Source organism: Oryctolagus cuniculus, chromosome 2, assembly GCF_964237555.1.
Source record: "Oryctolagus cuniculus chromosome 2, mOryCun1.1, whole genome shotgun sequence".
Lineage (NCBI taxonomy): Eukaryota > Metazoa > Chordata > Mammalia > Lagomorpha > Leporidae > Oryctolagus > Oryctolagus cuniculus.
This window is the reverse complement of record NC_091433.1, coordinates 114,198,221-114,217,590: the sequence shown is the minus strand read 5'-3', so window position 1 is coordinate 114,217,590 and position 19,370 is coordinate 114,198,221. Positions and strand designations below refer to the sequence as shown.

The window sequence follows — 19,370 nt, the reverse complement described above, 5'->3', positions numbered from 1 at the left end:
TTATCTGCAGTGGGTGCTATTGGAAAAAAAAAAAAAAATAGCAGGGTCACCACATTGCCGGCCAGTGAATTGGAAAAGGGAGGGGCCTGGATGGGCTCCCAGTAAGTTGCATGCAAATGAGTTTCAGCAAAGGCAGTACTATGTAAATGCATCACCTGGTTCCTGGGATTGCCAGTGTGCAAATGAATCCCTAAGGCATTTTTGGTAAGAAAACTCTGTGTCTCTTACCTCTGCCTGTATCTCCCAGTTGACTGAAGGGGAGTGGGGATTCCTTCCACCGAAGGCAGCACATTTTATTGAGCACTTACTGCATGTGCGTCGGGTATTCACTAAATGCTCTAAGTAAGGCGTGCCAGTAACATCCCTCGATCAGCTGTGGAAGGAAGGGAGTGATACATTGAATTTTATTTTTCATTTAATCTTCAACCTTATAACTGAGAAGCTTATATCATCCCAGATTTATTAAGGAAGGAAGGAAGGAAGGAAAGAAGGAAGGAAGGAAGGAAGGAAGGAGGGAAGGAGGGAGGAAGGAAGGGAGGGAGGGAGGGAGGGAGGGAGGGAGGGAGGGAGGGAGGGAGGGAGAACTGAGGCATAGAAAAGTAAAATGTTGTGCTCAGGTCTTCCCATACTAAGTGACTGAGTTGTTCAAACACAGCCTTCTGATTTCAGACCCAGGGCTCTTCCCTCAATACCCCACTGCCTGCCATCAAAGCACAAATCAACAGACAAGCTGTAGAAAAGCAGCTCGTGCTAGTGGCCTGGACACAGACTTCTCTTGTCCATTCACCTTTTGTTTGGCCTTCCCTCTTTTTTTGTTCCAGCCCCACTAACAGTTCACTACCCTCACACCAATTCCATAGTGAAATCAACAGCTTCAGTTGCATAGATCCATGCAGCCATCGTCTATGTGTCCATCGACCCATCATCTTTTCAAATAGCCCTCCTTTCATTTGTGCATCTTTCCACCCACCCATCTATCCATCCATCTTTCCATATAGAAATCCTTTACTCTCTCCGTCGTTCCACCACCGGATCTTCCCATCCATCCATTATTTCATTATCAACCCTTCCCTCAGTCCTACTTCCTTCCACTCTTGCATTCTCCCATGCACATAACCACTTTTCACTTAAATACTGGTTGAGGCTCTGTTGCATGCCTTGCTGGGGATGGAGCAGTGGACAAGCCCCTTTCTTCATGGAACTTACAACCTAATCGTGGAGAGCAGTGAACAGTAAATAAGTAAATCGATGATGATAAGCATCGTGAAGACAATAAAGTGGGCTTATGTAATAAAGAGCCGCAGGGGAAGGAGATAACTACTCCAGATTGCTCGATCGGGGAGTCCTCTTGGAGAAGCTGTTCAAAGTGGCCAGCCAAGTGATAAACTGGAGCAGATCATCCTCAGCCCACAAGAAAAGCAAGTGCAAAGGCCCTAAGGCAGGAACTAGTTTAGCATGATAGCACATGGAAGAAAGGTGGTTATATTAAATAATAGTGATTGACGCTACAAGATGAGAAGATGTTGGTGATGGCTGGCTCAAGATCTAAAAGGCTGTGCAGACTTCTGGGAAGGTGGACTGCTGACTGTGAAGAGAGAAAGCACAGAGGCCAGTTAGGGAGCGTCTTGCAGACATGGCAGTGGCTTTGCCTAGGGAAGAAGCAGCACAGGCCGAGAAAAGAGACGCTGGGGATATTTGTTGACAAATTGGTGTAGGGATGAAGAAATAGAGGAAACCAGGATCATTTGTAGGTTTTGGGCTTGGGAAGCTCCAGGGATGACAGTGACACGTTATGTGTGTGAGCCAGAGCTGGGCCATTTTAGCGTTGAGATGCTTACTACATTCCTGGTTTACAAAGTCACGGGCCCATGGCATGTGTCTGAAGTCAGGCGTTGTACAGAGCTGTTATTTAATGTCAAGGGATTAGAAAAGCTCACCAGAGGGAGAATGTGGGTGAGAATTCACAGAGGGCTCACAAATCAAGCTTGGGGTTCTTCAACATAGCTCAGAGCTCTAAGAGAGAAGGAATGAGCAGGGGAAGTGAATTGGAAAGAAGAGTGAGTTACTGAGCAGACCAAGAGACCGGGCATCACAAAACCCAAAGGCATCGAGGATATGATGAGCCCAGAGGGCGGGGGTGTTGTGACCACCAGAATGATGGAGTTACAAGTTGTGCGGATTTGAGTGCATCCGTGTTGGCATTATTGGGAGGGAATGAGAAAGCTGAAAGCAGAGACCTGGGGCAGAGGAAGGACTGAGAGCAAGAGAGGGATGTTGGCAGAAAGAGGATTTTTTTTTTTTTTTTACAGGCAGAGTTAGACAGTGAGAGAGACAGAGAGAAAGGTCTTCCTTCTGTTGGTTCACCCCCCAAATGGCTACGCCGATCCGAAGCCAGGAGCCAGGTGCTTCCTCCTGGTCTCCCATTTGGGTACAGGGCCCAAGCACTTGGGCCATCCTCCACTGCCTTCCCGGGGCCACAGCAGAGAGCTGGACTGGAAGAGAGCAACTGGGACAGAATCCGGTGCCCCAACTGGGACTAGAACCCGGAGTGCAGGTGCCTCAGTCGGAGGATTAGCCTAGTGAGCCACTGTGCCAGCCAGGAAGAGGATTTTTGAAAGAAGGTAGATGAGCAGGTTTACATGCAGAAGGAGGCAATGAGTTTCAAAGGGAGAGATTGTTGAAGCAGTAGGGGCGACGTGGGCAGTGACTAGGTTGGCTGCAGAGCAAGGAAGCCGGGTTGGCTGCTGGTAGGCTGACAGATCCGATGGGGGGAAGGTGCCATACGGCCTCCTGGGCCCCATCCCTACCCCACTGCTCTATGACAGAGGCAGACAGGGGGTTGGTAAGTGTGAGTAAAATGAATGAATACGTGAGTCGACGCATGAATGACCAACAAAATGAGAGGGCAAACACCTTGTTTTTCCCACCTCTCTTCCTTGTCCTAAAGGGCCTGCGGTGTTTGGGACTGGGTAAGGTGGGACCAAGGCAGAGGGGCCCTTGCTGTGTAGCCGGTGTGCAGTTGGCTTCCTGCAAGTGAATGCTGACACCAGGGAGAGGTGAGGTGTACCAGCAGTGCACACTGGGGCTCAGAGACAGCGCTAGAGTCGGAGCACAGAGCAGGCTTCCAGTTAAGGCTATAACTGAACTTGTAGCCTCTAGAAAATACCTTTCGGTTTGGTTATTCCTTAGTTTTATTTTTCTTCGCTTTTTTCCCCTTCCTTCTTCATTCTCTTCTTTCTTTTACATGAATTTTTTTGCCTGATCTGTGCGAGGCTCAGTCCCTGCCCCTAAGGGACCGTTTTATGCTCCTGTTGTGAGCTTGCTTCCTGTTGCTGACTCTAGGCAAGGAGAGGCTTCGGAAGCCTTCCTTGGGCTCGGGCAACCTCCTCCTCACCTCCATTCCCTCTGTGCAAACACCTGCTTCTCCGGCTGGGCGACTGGTTCGCGCCTCCACTGAGCTTTATTTTAGCTCTTGTTTAATGGGAAAACACTAAAAGCTAATACGTACTGAGTACTTATTATATCCTGAGCATGGTGCTAAGCATTTAATATGCATTATCTCATTTAATCCTTTCAAAACCCTCTGCACCATTTCACAGATGAGGCCAACAAGGTTCAGAGAGGTTGAGAGACCCACCCAAAGTCCAAGGTCCAAGGTCCAAGGTCCAAGCCAGGAGGCAGGGAACAGCGATGCGGCTCTGGGCAGGCCTGCTCCCGAGCCAGCGTTTCAAGCTTCCCCTCCGGAGCCTGGCAGGAGACAAAGAGCCACAAAAAGCACTTAGTTTGCAAACACAGATGAGGTTCTGCATGGCGGTGTGGACACTCACTGGATCTCAGGGTCGTCAGGTGCCTGGATGTGTAGATGGTAGCATCTCGTGAGTGTACAGAGGAACTATCTGGAATTGAGAGCCAAGTTCTTCCCCGCCGCTTACCAACAGAGAGAACTGAGGCAAACGTCTTCTTGCCACCCTCCAATGTCTTCCTCTACAAATTGGCAGGATGGATGAGTACTTCCAGGGGCAGCTGTGAGAACGAGGGTCGTAAAGTGGAGCGGGGCTTTGCGAGTGAGCTCCACACCGTGGCCAGTGGCGCTGGTCGGCTTCACTGCATTGTTGTTACGTAAGGGGATTCTTAAATAATTTCTTGGTAAATAATTCCTTTGGGAAAGCCAAGAATCCACTTACAGGAAGTGATCTAACTTACTTTGTGCAAAGTCAGATGCCAAGTTTGTTTAACTGGCCAACTCAGGATGGGGCAACAGATTTCTCAGAGTCTCAGGACACAGCCTCCTACCCTGCTCCCCCAGCAGACTCCTCCCCCCGGGAAGCCAAAAAAGCTCCTATTTGCCCATTTTCCCTTCGATCATGCATCCCCTCCCCCTGCTGAGGGCCCCTGGGGAAGGCCCCTCTGCAGAAAGTCCAGGCAGCAGGCGGAATGGGGCTGGGCCCTGGGCCTTGGAGTCACAGGATAGCCTCCACACACACTCCACCCAACCCCTTGGCTGTGCTGTGGGCTTCTGCAGATCCCATCTGGAAAGCAGGGGTGGCAATAGTAGCCTCTCCCTCCTTGGGCCCCTGGAGGGCTGCAGCGTGTCGGGGAACTTCCTCTTGAACCTGGAGAAAGGGGCATTGTCCTTGATGATGCACACTGAGGGTCCAGAGGAGCCTTCTGAGCTCCACCTGCTACCCACCCCCTGCCCCAAACTCCCCCACCTCACAGGGCTCTCCCCTTGTGCCTCCAACAGGAAGCGAATACTCCGGCAATGCCTACAGCCACACCCCCTACTCCTCCTACGGCGAGGCCTGGCGCTTCCCCAACTCCAGCTTGCTGAGTAAGTTCTTGGGGGCCACCCAGCCCTCTGCTGAGCCAGGTGGGGTGAGATGGGGGTGGGGGGGGCAAGGCAAGGCCAAAAGTTGTCTTAAAGTTGGGAGGCCCCAGGTTAGCCCTGGGGAGCTGAGTGTTGTTGGTAACAGGTGTTTAGGTAGGGCAGGATACCTGTGTGTTTGGAAAAAGGGCGGGGGGTGCAGAAGACCAGAGACTTCCTGGCTTATCCTTGCTCCTGATCCCCGAGGTCATGTCTACCAAATATGATGCCACAGCTCAGGCCTTGAGAAGAAGGTGAGGGTAGATTCCGGAGTAGCCCAAGAGATGACCTCCCATCTCTGGGAGCTTACGTGCCAACAGCAGCAGGATTAGCCTGGGGTTCCCTGCCATGGGCATTGCCCTCTTGCCTGGCAGCTGATGACCAGACACCAGCCTACTGCGCCCATTAACCATCCAAGTGGCTCACAAATACTCATGGTTCAGCACCAAAACCCTGATGCAGAAATCCTTTGTTCCACCATGTTATCTACGGTTGGCTTGAGAAGTGGACAGCAGTCGGGGTCAAGGGCCAGAGAGTGAGCCTGGGGGAGCATCCAGGCTGCCCTTCACCCCTCTCTCGCCCTGAGACCCTGGGCTGCACAGAGGTTTCCAGCAAAGCACGAACTTGAGGGATCTCATGAGAGCCTCCCCACCTGGCAGCAAACCCCAGCAAGTCCCACTGCAGGCTGCCGGGTCCATGCATTCCCCAAGACACCCCCTTCCTGCTGGAACCCACTGTGTTTGGGACAGGACGTGGCCTCTTCGCCGGATGAGTTCCACTCAAGCCACCTCTCCGTTCAGTTTAGCCAGAAAGGATGTGGGCAGCGAGACCTGTCGGGGTCAGGGCACTTTCCCACTGAAGCTCACTAGGGCTGCCATTCTAGGCACGGGCAGCTCTGCCTTGCCATGGACACCTTCGAGCTTAGACCTCCCTGGGCCAGCCAGGAGTCTCAGCGCCCTGCATCTTAACAGCAAGATTCTCCAAGCTGGCACTGCTGGGGCAAAGCAGATGAGAAGCCTGATGGCCCCCTGGTGTGCTTGGGTCTTGGGGACTCTGCGAGCCTCTTCTCTCCATTGCCCTCTCCTTGTCCGGAGGCTGCTGAAGGTCAAAGCCGTCATGGGGGGAGGGGCAAGAAGCCACCGTTCTCATTCTGGCCAGAAACTCAAAGGTGAGGCCAGAGAAGGAGGAAACAGGGCCAGGAGAGGAGTTAATCTTTGATGATCAGATAGGCCGGAGGGATGAATGATTAACTTGTGCTGTCTGAAAGGTCAGCAGATGCAGGGGACAGCCCGGGTGCAATTTCCCCTTCTGACCAGCGATGTTGTTGTTATTATTTTTTTTAACATGTCCAGGTTCCCCGTATTATTACAGTTCCACATCAAGGCCGAGCGCACCACCCACCACCGCCACGGCCTTTGACCACCTGTAGTTGCCATGGGGACGGTGGGAGCGACCGAGCAACGGGAGGACTGGGCCTGGGACAGGCCCCAGAGAGTCACACAAAGGAATCTTTATTTATTACATGAAAAATAGCTACACGTCCAGCATTGGTTAATTTAACGAACCATGGAAGATGCGATGACCTTGGAGAAGGGCGAAGTGTCCTCCAAGACCCTTTCGTGAGGGGCAGGAGTCCCCGGGGAAACAGGCCCATCCCAGGTCCAAAGAAATGCAGTTGGAGGAAGAAGGTGCCCGTGGCTGGTACCCACCAAAGAGGAGAAGGAGCCACGAGGAGCTCCAGGAGATGGCGGATGGGAGACGCACACATCAGCACCACTGCAGCCATCGTGAACGGTCAGCGCTTTCTTCAGGCCTACAAGACCTCCCTCTGCAGCCACTCCGAGAGTCACCTCCCCGGCCTCCCGCCTGTCCGGGGCCGGGCCCCAGGCTGCCCACCATCTCTTCCCAGCTTGCCCACGCTTCCTCCACCACCGTCGACTCAGACACAGGCTGCGGGCCGGGCAGAGTCTCTCGGACGCCCCTCCCCACCCCCACCGGGGTCCTCAGCTGCCCCTCCTTTTGCCTGCTGTTGTGACCATGCAAACAGCAGCCCTGCTACTCCTCCAGTGGGTCATCCCCAGACCAGCACAAAGCAGCCTGAGACTGACCCACCAAAGGACCCCGGGGGGTGCCTCTTACACCCCTTCCCCAACCCCCGGGGCAGAACAAGGCAGAGTGGCGGGGATCTGCTTCCACCCTCCCAGCAGCTCCTGCGCGCCAAGTGTGCTTCCTGCTGCGCAAGCCCGACCACCACAGCCAGCGAGAAGAGACCCCCGAGGCAACCCCCGAAGCCAGCTGCCCCACCCCCAGCGCCTGCCCCCCAGGCCTGAGTGTAAATACTGTACATGAAGCTCTGTTTGGGTCAAGCTTCCCTTCTTCCACCCCCACGCCTTGGCCTCCGAGTGAATTGTCCCCCTACGTGTTGGGCTTCTCTCCTTGACGCTTCTTTCTTTTTTAAAGACAACCCACCATTGCAACATGACTCAATAAACCATTGCTCTTGTCTCAGGCTTTGGGGTTGGCTGGGGAGAGAAGCGTCTCTGGGCTGGGCTTTCCCCTGCAAACCTCTGAGCCATTGGCTGAGAAGCTCACCTTCTAGCTGAGGGCTGGAAGGGCCCCCATGACACCCCACAGCCACCTCGCCCTTCTCTCTGCCCCGAACATATGCTTAACACTGGGTAAACCCCTTACGCTAAGCTTTGAGTGAGTGAGCATGGGGATAAAGCAGGCCCATGGCTTGGTGCTAGGCCAAGCTCAGTCTCAGGTGGGTGCTGCTGGTATCAGGCTCAGTGCACTGGGTGGGAAGCCAGTGAGAGAGCTCTTGCAACCCTCAAGACCCAAGAGCAGGCAAGGAGAGGCCTGGGCTCTCCTGGGTGCCAGGCAAGGTGGGGAGGCCTTCATGTAGGTTAAAGTGGGAGTTGCCCCATTTTACATGGGAGGAAAAAATGAAAAATAAAAATGTAAGTACATTACAGCAGCAATCAAAAGCAAGCATGGAAGAGAAAAGAGAGGGGGGGGAGTTAGGGAGGGAGGGAGGAAAGACTCACCAAAAAAGGGAAGTTTTGGATGACCCTAAGCCCAGTACTCCCACCCAACACTAGAGGGCACTACAAGACATCAGGGATGGCAGAGGGTCCTGGACTCAAGGAGGGTGCAGGGCTGCCACTGGGGCACTGATTTCTCTCATCTTAGTTCTGGAGATTTGACCTCACATAGCAGTGGAGAGGTACAGGGTGGCGAGGCCAGTGCGGGGTAGAAGGGGTGGCTGGGGAGGTGGGAGATTCAGGACAACCAGCAGTGAGACGCCCTATGACAGCAGAGGTCCTGCCCTCCACAGGGTGCCTGGCCCACCAGGAGCCGTTTGGTGTCTGAATGGACCCTCTGTGTGTCGGGTCCCAGCAGGAGCGAGGGCCAGGGCTCCACAGCTGGGTTCCCAGGTGGAGGCAGACAGCTGGACACCAGCAAGGGCTGAATGAGATGGAAAGCAGGAATTCCTAAACACCCAAGGAGAACAAGGCCGGGAGGAGAGGCTGAGAGAGGGCTCCCAAAGGAGAAGCCAGGTGTGCCTGTGGGGGTGGCATGAGCTGAGCCCTAGGGGGACCTCCCATGTCCCCTGAGGAGATCCACAATGCAACTGGATGTTCAATAACGGGACGTCCCCCTGGCTGTGAACTCGGAGTCCCGTGACACTTGTGGCTCTTCCTGGCCCCGAGACCACCCGGCCTGCTTCTGAACCCTCCATGTCAGAGGCCCCCTGGGAGGCAGGGTGTCCCCAGAGCTGCACAGCCAGCCTTCGCCTGGCAGCCAGAAGCCCTCTGGGAACCCTGCGTCCCCTGGAAAACCTCTCCCAGTGACAAAGGATGTGTTTCTGCTGCGGTGACCCTGGTTCACGCTCACCTTCCTCTCTCTGAGTGGAACTGGGCATCCTGGGACTGCCCAGAGCGGGGGTGTGGTGTAGCCCACGCACCGCCAGTCCTGGCCAGCACCTGTCCAAGTATGGTATCCACAGTCAAACCACGGGTGCCCTCCGTGGCTCAGGAAATGCAGTCACTTTCGTGTCGGGTGAGAATGACCATGCACGGTGCCCCAGCATTGGGGGTGGTGCTAGGAGACATGGGGGTGGCCCATAATGGGGCACAGTCAACAAACAGAAAGGTTGGGGTGGGGGACACATAGGAGGCTGCTGGGCTGAACTCGGCCACTGGCACAGTGGGGGTGAGGAGAGCATTCGTGGCGGCTGCCTGCTTTACTGGTGGGAGAGTCAGGGGCCCTGACTGCTGTAGGACCTGTGAGAGATGTATGTGTTGAGACAAGAACCTAGGATAAGGCACGGGCCTGAGACGGCAGCCCCCTCCCCCTTGGCCCCATTGCACCTGCAACAGCTCCCTTTACCCCTCAGCTTCGGCATACCCGCCAGGTCATCCAGGGTGCTGGGAGCCTTTGGGAAGCTGTGTGGACCAGGCAGGCCCCGCAGGGTAAACTGCAGCTTTCTCACTGGATGACAGTCGTGGAAACCCTGCTTTGGGGCCCGCCAGCGGCAAGAACAGCTGTGACCCCCCTGGCCCCTCCTACCCCACAGCTCCTGGGGTAGGAATGAGGGGATCTGAGTCGCCAGGCGGGTCCCAATCCCTCCCCCCTTATCATCTTGCCTCACCTCACTTCTCCAGGATTGCTGCCATGGGCTTTCTGCCTTCTGTGCACCGACTCCATGCTCCACCCTTGTGAGAGGAGTTGGCGGCACACTCTATGGACTGGGCAACGAGAGAGGCCCTAGAGGTGGAACTCGCTAAGGATTCCCCACTCCCACCTGGCCCCGTCACCCTGCAGCTTCTGTCTCCTAAAGTACACACTCCTGTTTGCATCCTTGTGAACATCAGTCCTCTTTAGGACAATTCACAATATCCTTGTTCTTTGTGGGTAGGCACCGTGGGAGGGAGGGACCAGAAACCTCAGGGCCATTGTCAGTCTGTCAGTGCTTCAGCCTCAGAGACAGAGGGAGGCCAGCAGGCAGTGTGGCCCCCTCCCACTCCTGCATCACCATCTACACAACAGCCCTCTTAGCTCAAGTTGGGTTTTCTACCTTTTTTTTTTTTTTTTTTTTAAGATGTACTTACTTGTTGCCGGCACTGTGGCACAGCAGGTTAAAGCCGCTGCCTGCAGCGCCAGCATCACATATGGGCACCTGTTCCTGCTAGTCCTGGCTGCTCTGCTTCCCATCCAGCTTCCTGCTAGTGCACCTGGGAAAGCAGTAGAAGATGGCCCAACTCCTGGGACCCATGCGCTTATGTGGGAGACCCGGAAGAAGCTTCTGGCTCCTGGCTTTGGATCAGCCCAGCTCCAGCCATAGTGGCCGTTTGGGGAGTGAACCAATGGATGAAATCTCTCTATATATATATCTGTCTCTACCTCTCTCTGTAACTCTGTATTTCAAATAAATAAAATAAATCTTTAAAAAACATGTATTTATTTATTTGAAAAGCGGAGGTGGGGGGTGGGTAGAGATTCTATCCACTGGTTCACTCCCCAAATGACAACAGCCAGGGCTGGGCCAGGCCAAAACCAGCAGCCTAGGACTCCATCTAGGTCTCCTATGTGAGTGGCAGGGGTCCAAGCACCTGGGCTTTCCCAGGTACATTAGCAAACAATTAGATAGGAAGCAGAGGAGCCGGGACTTGAACTGGTGCTCCAATATGAAATGTTGGTGTTGCAAGCAGCAGCTTAACCCACTGCACCACAACACTTGTCCTTGTTTTGATTTTCTTTTAAAGATTTATTTATTTATTTGAAAGAGTTACAGAGAGAGAAGGAGAGATAGAGCGAGATCTTCCATCTGCAGATTCACTCCTCAAACGGCCACAATGACCATAGCTAGGCTAGGCTGGAGCCAGGAGCCAGGAGCTTCTTCTGGCTCTTGCATGTGGGTGTAGGGGCCCAGCAACCTGGGCCAACCTCTACTGCTTTTCCAGGCACATTAGCAGGGATCTGGATCGAAGTGGAGGAGCTGGGACTTGAATCAGTGCCCATATGGGATGCGGGCACTGCAGGCCATGGCTTAACCTGCTGTGCCACAGTGCAATCCAACATCCCCCCCCCCCCCCCGCCTTTTAAGAAATTTATTTGCAAGGCAGGGTGACACAGAAAGAGGAAGAGACAGAGAGAGTGAGATCCTTCATCTGCTGGTTCACTCCTAAATGCCCACGATGGCTGGGGCCAGGCCAGGCTGAAGCCAGGAGCCAGGAGCTTCTTCCAAGTCTCCCACATGAATGGCAGGGGTGGGCCATCTTCCCCTGCCTACCCAGGAACTTTAACAGGGAGCTGGATTAGAAGCAGAGCATCAGGGATTCTAACCCGTGCTCTGACACAGGACACCGGCATCACAAGCAATGGCTGCACCACCACAGGGGCCCTCAGGTCCGATTCTAATGATCCTTATTGTGGGAGTGGTTTCTTTCTGTGTGCAAGGCTCCTTCACTCCACTGCACACCTCTGACTCTGAACATTGGCCCTGGTGTACACTCTGGGTAATTGAGACCAGAGACGACAATCTCAAGGTTCAATCTCTCAGCAGAGGAGCTGGAACCACAGCCCGACCCCTTGTTGGAGGCCTCCTCTGTATCTGAAGCTACGGCCTCAGGTCACTGGACCTGGCCAGGCTTCTGCGGAGCCTCGGGCACCCTTGGCTTCATGGGGAGCGCAGAAGTTACATGGCCATTTGGGGCACTGGCACACACTCCCGGCTTGGCCCAAAGCCTGGACAAAAGGCCGCGGCCAGCAGCCGAAGCAGTGCTGCAGCCAGAGCTGAGCCACGCCAGGCTGATCCCGACTCCCCTCCAACCTCGGCCCTGTCTCTCCAGCCCACAGGGCGATGAAACATGCCCATCTGCCAGGCACTCACCTGCTCCTGCCCGGCCCAGGTCACCTCCTGACCCAGCTGAGCAGGGCTGTGGTTCCGTGAGAGGACCCAGCCATCCCATAAAGGCCCCTCCTCTTTCTCTCACCCCTTCCTCCTTCCCGATCTCACCTCTTTCCGTGTCTAATGCCACTCTTCCTTCTGCTGGGTTTGAAACCACTTTGCCTTCCCCACCCTGGGAGAGACCTTGGCGCCTCCAGGTCATGGTCATGTGCAAGGGAAAGTCTGGGAAGCGCTGAGACCCTGACCCATGGTCAGGAAGCACCAGGAGGCCTTTGGGCTCCCTGTCCCTGCCTCCTTCTTGGGCCTCTCGCTCTCCTCCTTGCTGTCTCCTCTTCCTTTGGCTCTTTGGGGTGCCTCTGGGACACAGCCGGCCAACCCCAAACTTCTTTCCCCAGGTTCTCTGCTCACACAGACACCCCACATCACACCCCTGTCTCTGCATCTCTCCACCTCCACACAGGCCTGGGCCACCGGCCTCTTCCCAGGAGAAGCTGGAGGAGGCCAGTGAGGACAGGGCTCTTGCTCTCCTTCCGGTCCGCACCCGGCACCGCCAACACCATGAGGTGGAGAGCTGGGCCCAGGGGCTCAGGCCGGGCTGGGGGGCTGGGGCTGGGCTGCGCATCTGTGCCGCGTGGCAGCGGGCCAGGCTGCGGAGTGGAGCTCTGCCTGTGGCTCGCCCAGGGAAATGTGACTTCCCCTTGAGTGAAGCGGACTGTGCAGTGTGGAAATTGGCTCTTTTCTGAGCGAGCGGCGGCTGTCGCTGCAGAGTCGGGCGGGCTGGGGCCCGCGGGAGGCTGTGCTGGCCCCTGGAGTGAGCCGGGAGCAGCCAAGTGCTGAGAACTCATTAGGGATAAATCAAAGTAGGAACAGCGTGAAGCCAACACCCTCCCCCTGCGCGCCCCAGACCCCCCCACTTCCTCCTCCTCTCCTCCTCTGCGGTCTCTCCCAGTCAGACTGCCTCCTGCCCACCCTCCATCCATGGTACCTTCTGCCCCAGCCCCAGGCGCCCAAGCCCACACCCACGTGCACACCACCATGCACACACACAACCACGCTCATGCACGCACACATGCCTGCTGCCCCAGCTCCAGCAGCCGGCCTCGAATGAGACACGTTCATCCACAGAGACAGCTTGGTGGTTTGTTGGCGGCTTATCTGCTTCTCTGGGAGGAGGTGGGGCCGTCAGGGGCAAGCTTCCCTGAGAGGTCCAGGCCTTGCCAGGCGCATGGACTAAGAACTCGAATGCCAGGCAACCTCAGCCCACGCCAATCTTTCCATCTCCTGCCTCTGCTTCCTGGGGCCCCTGGAGTGGAGGCTCCGAGCCGTGTGCAACATCGCCCCCCACCACCCCATAGCCAGTGTCCCCTGGGAGACGAGAGGGCCCAGGAGACTGCATTGCAGCAGGAAAGAAATTGTCTGTAACACAGATGGGCTTGGTCGGGATGGAAACTCATTTCCCCAGGGGAAAGGAGCGAAGGGCGCCAGGGGCCAGGCCTGGTGGCCCCCAGCCCTGGGTTAGGTTACAGAGGCTGTGAAGGTTTTCACCTCCAAACGTGGGGCCACTTCCTCTCCCCTGGAGCCACCCCCTTTGCCAGTGAGGGACAGGGCCTGCCTGGTCTGTTGTGCCAGGGGCTGAATCTCTGGGTGTTATTATTATTAGAGCCTGTGATTGATGTCAAAGCCCCACCCCTAGTTGCCTCTGCCACTGACAGAGGGGGAGCCCAAGAGATCTGGCCTGGGGTGCAGGACTATGGCTGGGCGTCTGCCCCTCCCTGCCGGCCAGCCTTAGGGACCCCTCCGCTTCCCCAGCTGTGAAAGGCGAGGCTTGCCCCAGAACCATGCCCAGCTCCAAGCCTCTGACACAACAGTTCCCTGGGTCAGTGGAAAGCATGAAGGGCCTCCTCTGACCGGCTCAGGCATGAAGCCCTCCTTCTCCCAAGCTCCCCAGGTAATTTTCCATCAAGCCCATGCCGTATTTCCATACTTGGAATCTGGTCTCTGTTTGGGGTGAGGGTAGAGTGGCTTCTGGCCCCACCCAACCAGGCTGCTGAGGGAGCCCAGGATGGGGCTGGAGGCAGAGCGGCTCCAGTACACGAAGACGGCGGGGAGGAGTCATCCCGACCTCCACGCGACTCTTTCATTCATGGAGGTCTTTCTTGAACCACCCGCTACGGACCACTCCCCTTGGTGGGCACCTAGGAGAAAATAAGATGAACCTGCTAGGAACTCCTCCTCCTCCCTGGAACAGAAAATCTTGAGTGTAGGAAGGAGACCCGCACGAAACTGCAGAGCAAGGTGGGAACGTGATAAAGCACCTGCTGGGTTTCAGGCGGCATTGGCCCAATCCCTCATGCCCACCTGTGCCTGGCTCCAGCATCCCGGGTTTGCCCGCGGGGTGGCGGCAAACCCTAAACCTCAGGCCTGAAATCTGCTCTCTCCTCTTGGAAAAGGGCTACCCCCCTCTCTCCAGTGCCTCTGTGTCGCAGGGAGGGGTAAGGAGGGCACCAGGCATGGAAGAACCAACATGCCAGCCTCCTTTCCCAGCACCTTCTGGCCCCTTCCCGACCGCTGTCTCTGGCCTTGCCCCGGCCCCGGCCTCCTGCTCACTGCTCACTGGGCAGCAGCTGGCAGCCAAAGGCCCATACCTCTCTCTCAACTGCGTCTTTGTTCCTTCACCTGGGCGGGGAAGGGATGTGGGTGCCCCGGTTGGCTGGTTCCCTCCGCCGCACCCTGACACTCCTTGCATTGGGCCTAGCGGATGGGAGTGACTGACAGGAGAAGGGTGCTGGATGGAGAGTGAGGATGGCATGATGGGAGCAGAGGGCAGAGGGTGCCTGCAGCGGGGTTACCCCGGCCCGTGAGCTCTACGGCTCTTGGTGCTGGTGACAGCCACGGCCTTGGGGACAGGTCTCACCACCATTGTGCCCTCTAAGCACCACTAGGAGGACGGAAGGAGGGGTCTTGAGGGGTAGAAATACAGTGATGTCTCTGTTGGGGAGGGGAGATCGGGGGAGGGGAGTATGTCCCAAGGGAGGGAGGGGCAAGAAGGGAAGGGGTGGGGGGAGCAGGTGCCTTCTCCAGGAAGCCAGCCTGGGGAAGGGGTGTTGGGCAGGGGGTGCAGACCCAGGCCCAGGCTCAGGGCCCATCTGAGCATGTCGCTGCTAAGGAGGCGCGGAGGCGGGGGAGGGGAGGGCGGGAGGTGAATAAATAATAGGAAATAAAACTTCATGAAGCAGAAAATAAAAGGCAGATTATACAGATGTGGCAATTTGAAGGATCATTGCCTCTGTCCTCTTTTTAACTGCTGCATCTGGAGTTTCGAAGCCGCTTATCCTGATCCTCCCTCTGCCAGGTCCCCGCCTGGCTGCAGGCTCCCGCGGGGCCAAGGCACGCGTGGGGACAGCACCTCAAATGCCGCTGCCGGTGGCATTTCCTCCACCATGCGTGGCTGCCCAGCCTCGGGCGAGCTCCCGGGCCGGGGCAGTGGTTCGGTGTGTGGGGTAGGGGGTAAGGGAGCCATGAGCCAGGCATGGGTGTGGCGATGTCCCTCGGGGAAAGGAAGGGGAGCGTGAGGGCCTAGGCGGGTTATGGGGGCCTGTGGGTGTGATGGGAACGGGGAACCAGCCTAGAAGGCCAGGGATGGGGCAGGGGCTTGTGTCAGGCCCAAGGAAGGGGACCCTGGCCAGAAAGGCACTCGGAGCACTGCCAGCTGGGGTCTGAGGCCTGGTCTCGGCAGCTTCTTTCTCCTCTTCATCAAAATTCATTTGTTAAGCCTCCACTTGACACTGTGCCAGGTGCTATATAAACAGACATGGTCCCTGCCCTTAAGGAATTTCCAGCCTAAGACACACACACACACACACACACACACACACACATACACGCTGACATTTTGTTTATTTTGTTTTAAATATTAATGTATTCCCCACCTTGTTCCAGGAGGATTTGAGACAGCTCATAGGAAATGCATGCAATACATTAGCAAGACACACATTAAAAAAATACATCAGAGCGACGGGAAAGGTACCACGGCAGCCTGCTGGGTCCTACAGCGCTGCCACTCGGAACTGGGATGTTGGCCTTGAGTCTCTCGGTGGCCGAGCAGAAGGCTTATCAAGGCCATGGCCAGTTCTCAGGGGAAGTAGCCCTCTGCCTAGTACTTGGTTGTAACGGAAAATTCCCACCTCGGCTCCAGTGAAGGAAGCTTGGTGTGGACAACACCACATCCACTTTGCACCCAGCTTCTCCGGGGCTACCTCGCACCACGGCCAGAGCGGAGAGCCAGGGCCTCCCCTCCCAACCCCAGCTCAGAATACCCCCTGCCCGGAAGCACCCTGGGTCCCTCAGCCCTTCCTGCAGCCCTGGGCTTTCTTTCTACAGAGTCTCTGAGAAAATACTTGTCACTGGAGTTGAGGTTCCAAGCTGGGTCCACCCAACCCAGGGCCTAAGCATTGGAGGAGTACACACTGCCGGGAGGACTCTGGGAGCCAGGAGCAAGGGTTTCCCTCTTTTCTGACCTAGTGCCACCTTCCGAGATCAGAAAACCAGAAGTGTCCACGTTGATACCAAAGCGGAGGCAGAGGCCTCTCTGGGTCCAGTCTCCTGGAGAATCGTGGTGCACGTCTTTCAAAGGCATGGATGGGGTGTCCCAGGGTCATTCATAGAAACAGGGGGCTGAGGAGAAGACTGGCCTTGGGGAGGAGCCGGCACGAAGGTCAGCCCTACAGGTAACACATGATACCTGTGCAGAGACACAGCGTCTCCAGGAAGAGCCTCCGGGAGCCACGTCTTACACACAGACTCCAGGGCTGAAATAGAGGTTGAAAGCTCGGAGCTGTCTCCCTGGCAGCTCTGATCAGCAGGCAAATAATCTCCGAGGCTGCAGCTTATGGATGGACTGAGACTGGGTGGGAGGAACAAGAGGGGGCAGCAGGAAAGGCAAAGGAAAGAGAACATCCAGCGAAGCAGAGGAGGGGCCGGTGCTGTGGTTCAGCCGGTTAAGCTGCCGCCTGCAGCGCTGGCATCCCATATGGGCCCTGCTTTGTGTCCAGGCTGCTCTGCTTCTGATCCAGCTCCCCGCCAATGGCCTGGGAAAGCGGCAGAGGATGGCCCAGGTGCCTGGGCCCCTGCACCCACATGGGAGACCCGAAAGACGCTCCTGGCTCCTGGCTTCGGCCCAGCCCTGGCTGTTGCAGCCATTTGGGGGAATGAACCAGCGGGTGGAAGACCTCTCTCTCCCTGTCTCTCCCTCTCTCTCTCTGTAACTCTGCCTTTTAAACAAATAAACCTTTTTTTAAAAAAGCAAGCGAGCAGAAGAACCAGGAGAATGTTGCCACTGGAGGACCAGGTGGGACGAGCTTTTGAGACGTGCATCGTTTGGATTCCAGGTACAGGGCCCTGGTAGGAGCCCCCGGGGATGCCGCGTGGACTCCAGCAACCCCAGGCCCTGCCCTTGGGAAGTGTGTGGTCTTCTGGGAGCACAGAGACAAAAGGGAAACAGAGAGGGGGAGCAACAAGCCCGAGTTTGCTGTGACCGAGAGGAGCCGCCGGAGGCCAGCTGCAGGGAAGGCCTCGTGGAGGAGGTGGCGTGTGGACAGCGGTTGGCTTTCTCCAGGTCATCCATTCCTCCCTGCTGCCTTTGTGGTGCTCTGAGTCCATGGCAGCTAGCCCCGGGCCCCGGCTTTCAGGTGGCTGCGGCTTTGCTCTGATCCGCTTCAGCCCTCGCTCCCGAGACCAGGCCAGAGGTGGGCACGCGGCCCTGGGAGGCTGCTCCGAGACGCTGTTCCTGGGCTGGTGTCTGCAATCTGCAGGAAGCAGTCTCTGTGCTCTTGCACCAAGAAGCAGGACCCTGGTGGGGGGGCGGCTGCTGGGGTCCCCTGGGAACCGCCTAGGCCTGGCAGGTGGCGCCCCGGAGAGGCGAGAAGCATGCAGCCCTGGGCTCAGCCTCACCTGGCCCTGACGCATCACACCTTCAGCGGAGGGGGAAGTGAAGTCCTTTTCTGCAAAACCCAGCTGTGCTCAGGCCTCCAGGCAGAGATGCAGCTTCCAAACAGGAAGACGCGTCCAGCGCAGGCTGCAGCTGGAGCACAGGGCAAGACGCGGAGGGTGCCCAGGTGAGCCCGCCGGGGCTGGGTCCTAATAGCTAACCTCCCTAGGCTCTCCTCCTGTGCCAGGCACTGCTCTCGGGTGTTTACCTGTGTGATTTCACTTCATCCTCATGCAGCTCCTGTGAGGCAAGTAGTGCTATGATCCTCATTTCATAGAGAGGCAAACCGAAGCACAAGAGGCTGACTGGCCCACAGTGAGACAGGTGCAGCAGGGACTCCAGCCCAGGCACCGCAGTGCTGAGGCCGGGCCACGCTGGACCTCAGCGCACGTCCAGGCAGGTTGCATGGCTGGCAGGGCCAAAGGCGGCTGAGAGGGAGGGGTCGCTCTGAAGGTGAAGACCCTGCATTTGATGACGTCAGTAGCTCTGGGGGTGGTGTGTCAGGGAAGGGCAGAAACCCCCATGTAAGGTGTGAATGAGAGAGCTGGCAAAGACATATATATATCCTGTGGGCTCTTTGCGGATGGCTACAGGAAGCAAGCAGACTTCTGTTTTTTTTTTTTTCTTCTTAGCAGTAATACTTACAAATGCCTGCAAGGCACAATGACCCAAGGGGTAGAGAGAAGGCCCCGGAACCCCTGCGGGAGGGAGGCCCAGGGCAGAGGAGGAGGTGGCGCGCAGGCGCAGGGAGGTAAGAGCCATCCATCGCCGGCCTGCAGGATGGGCACCTGTTCCTCTACAGATGGGAAGAGGAACGGCGCAGGCAAAGGGGTGAGCAGGTGACCGGGACACAGGCACACTGAGGCACTGCGGGGGAAGGTGCTGGCAGAGGGCAGGGCCAAGGGAGACACAGTGGCCTTGTGGGAAAACACTGCACAGCTCCGAGCACGCACCTGGGGCTGGGGCAGGAGGGCAGGGATGGAGAACATGTGGCCACGCCGTCCCAAGGTTCCAGGCCATTGCCGCTCCCCCCATTTTTCTCATCTTTATTTTGAAATAATTTGTTTAGATTTCCACGAGAGTTGTGCAAATGGCACAGGACGTTTCCAGGCTGTGGTCTGGCCCTACCTACCCCCTAGTCTTGCTTACTCATTTCAAATCTTAAAGCAGAACTCCCAGGCTGTCTCTGGTGCGGGGAGGGGGAGGGGGAGGCTGTCCCTGCTCCGCCTCATGCTCACAAAGAGCCATGCACCGGGGCTGCCTCCGAGGTCCTCGCAGGTCTGGCCTCCGCCCAGCACCACTCAGCCCCACACCCCCTTGCCTCCAACTCCGGAAGACTCTGAGCCCCCAGGGGAAAGGACCCCAGCCTCAGGCCCTAGTGATCTTTCCATCTTCCCTGTCCACAGCAGAAGCCAGCTGAGCGGCCATCCTGGGACACCCCACCCCCACCCCCGCCCCGGTCACAGCAGGCCCAGCTCCTGAAGCTCCAGCTCAGCACCAAGAACCCCTGGCTGTCACCTTCTACTATGGACAAGGAGGGGAAGGAGGCTGGGGATGTCAGAGGCCCAACCTTTGCTTGGCAGGGGTTTCCCCCACACAGCGCGAGT

The 19,370-nt window shown here is 56.7% G+C and overlaps 1 protein-coding gene across 5 annotated transcripts in view; it reads left to right on the top strand.

The window, feature by feature from the left end:
• The window catches only part of PAX8 (paired box 8), a 57,902-nt gene extending 50,528 nt beyond the window's left edge, over nucleotides 1–7,374 (top strand). For 3 of the 5 annotated variants that reach the window (XM_051836593.2, XM_051836585.2, XM_051836578.2), the window contains 2 exons: nucleotides 4,745–4,831; nucleotides 6,217–7,374. In XM_051836593.2, the coding sequence (XP_051692553.1) occupies nucleotides 4,745–4,831; nucleotides 6,217–6,293 (164 nt within the window). In that variant the 3' untranslated portion in view covers nucleotides 6,294–7,374. The remainder of the gene's footprint in view (nucleotides 1–4,744; nucleotides 4,832–6,216) is intronic. The other 2 variants (XM_051836591.2, XM_051836588.2) reach the window with 1 other exon arrangement.
• Nucleotides 7,375–19,370: the final 11,996 nt, after the last annotated feature.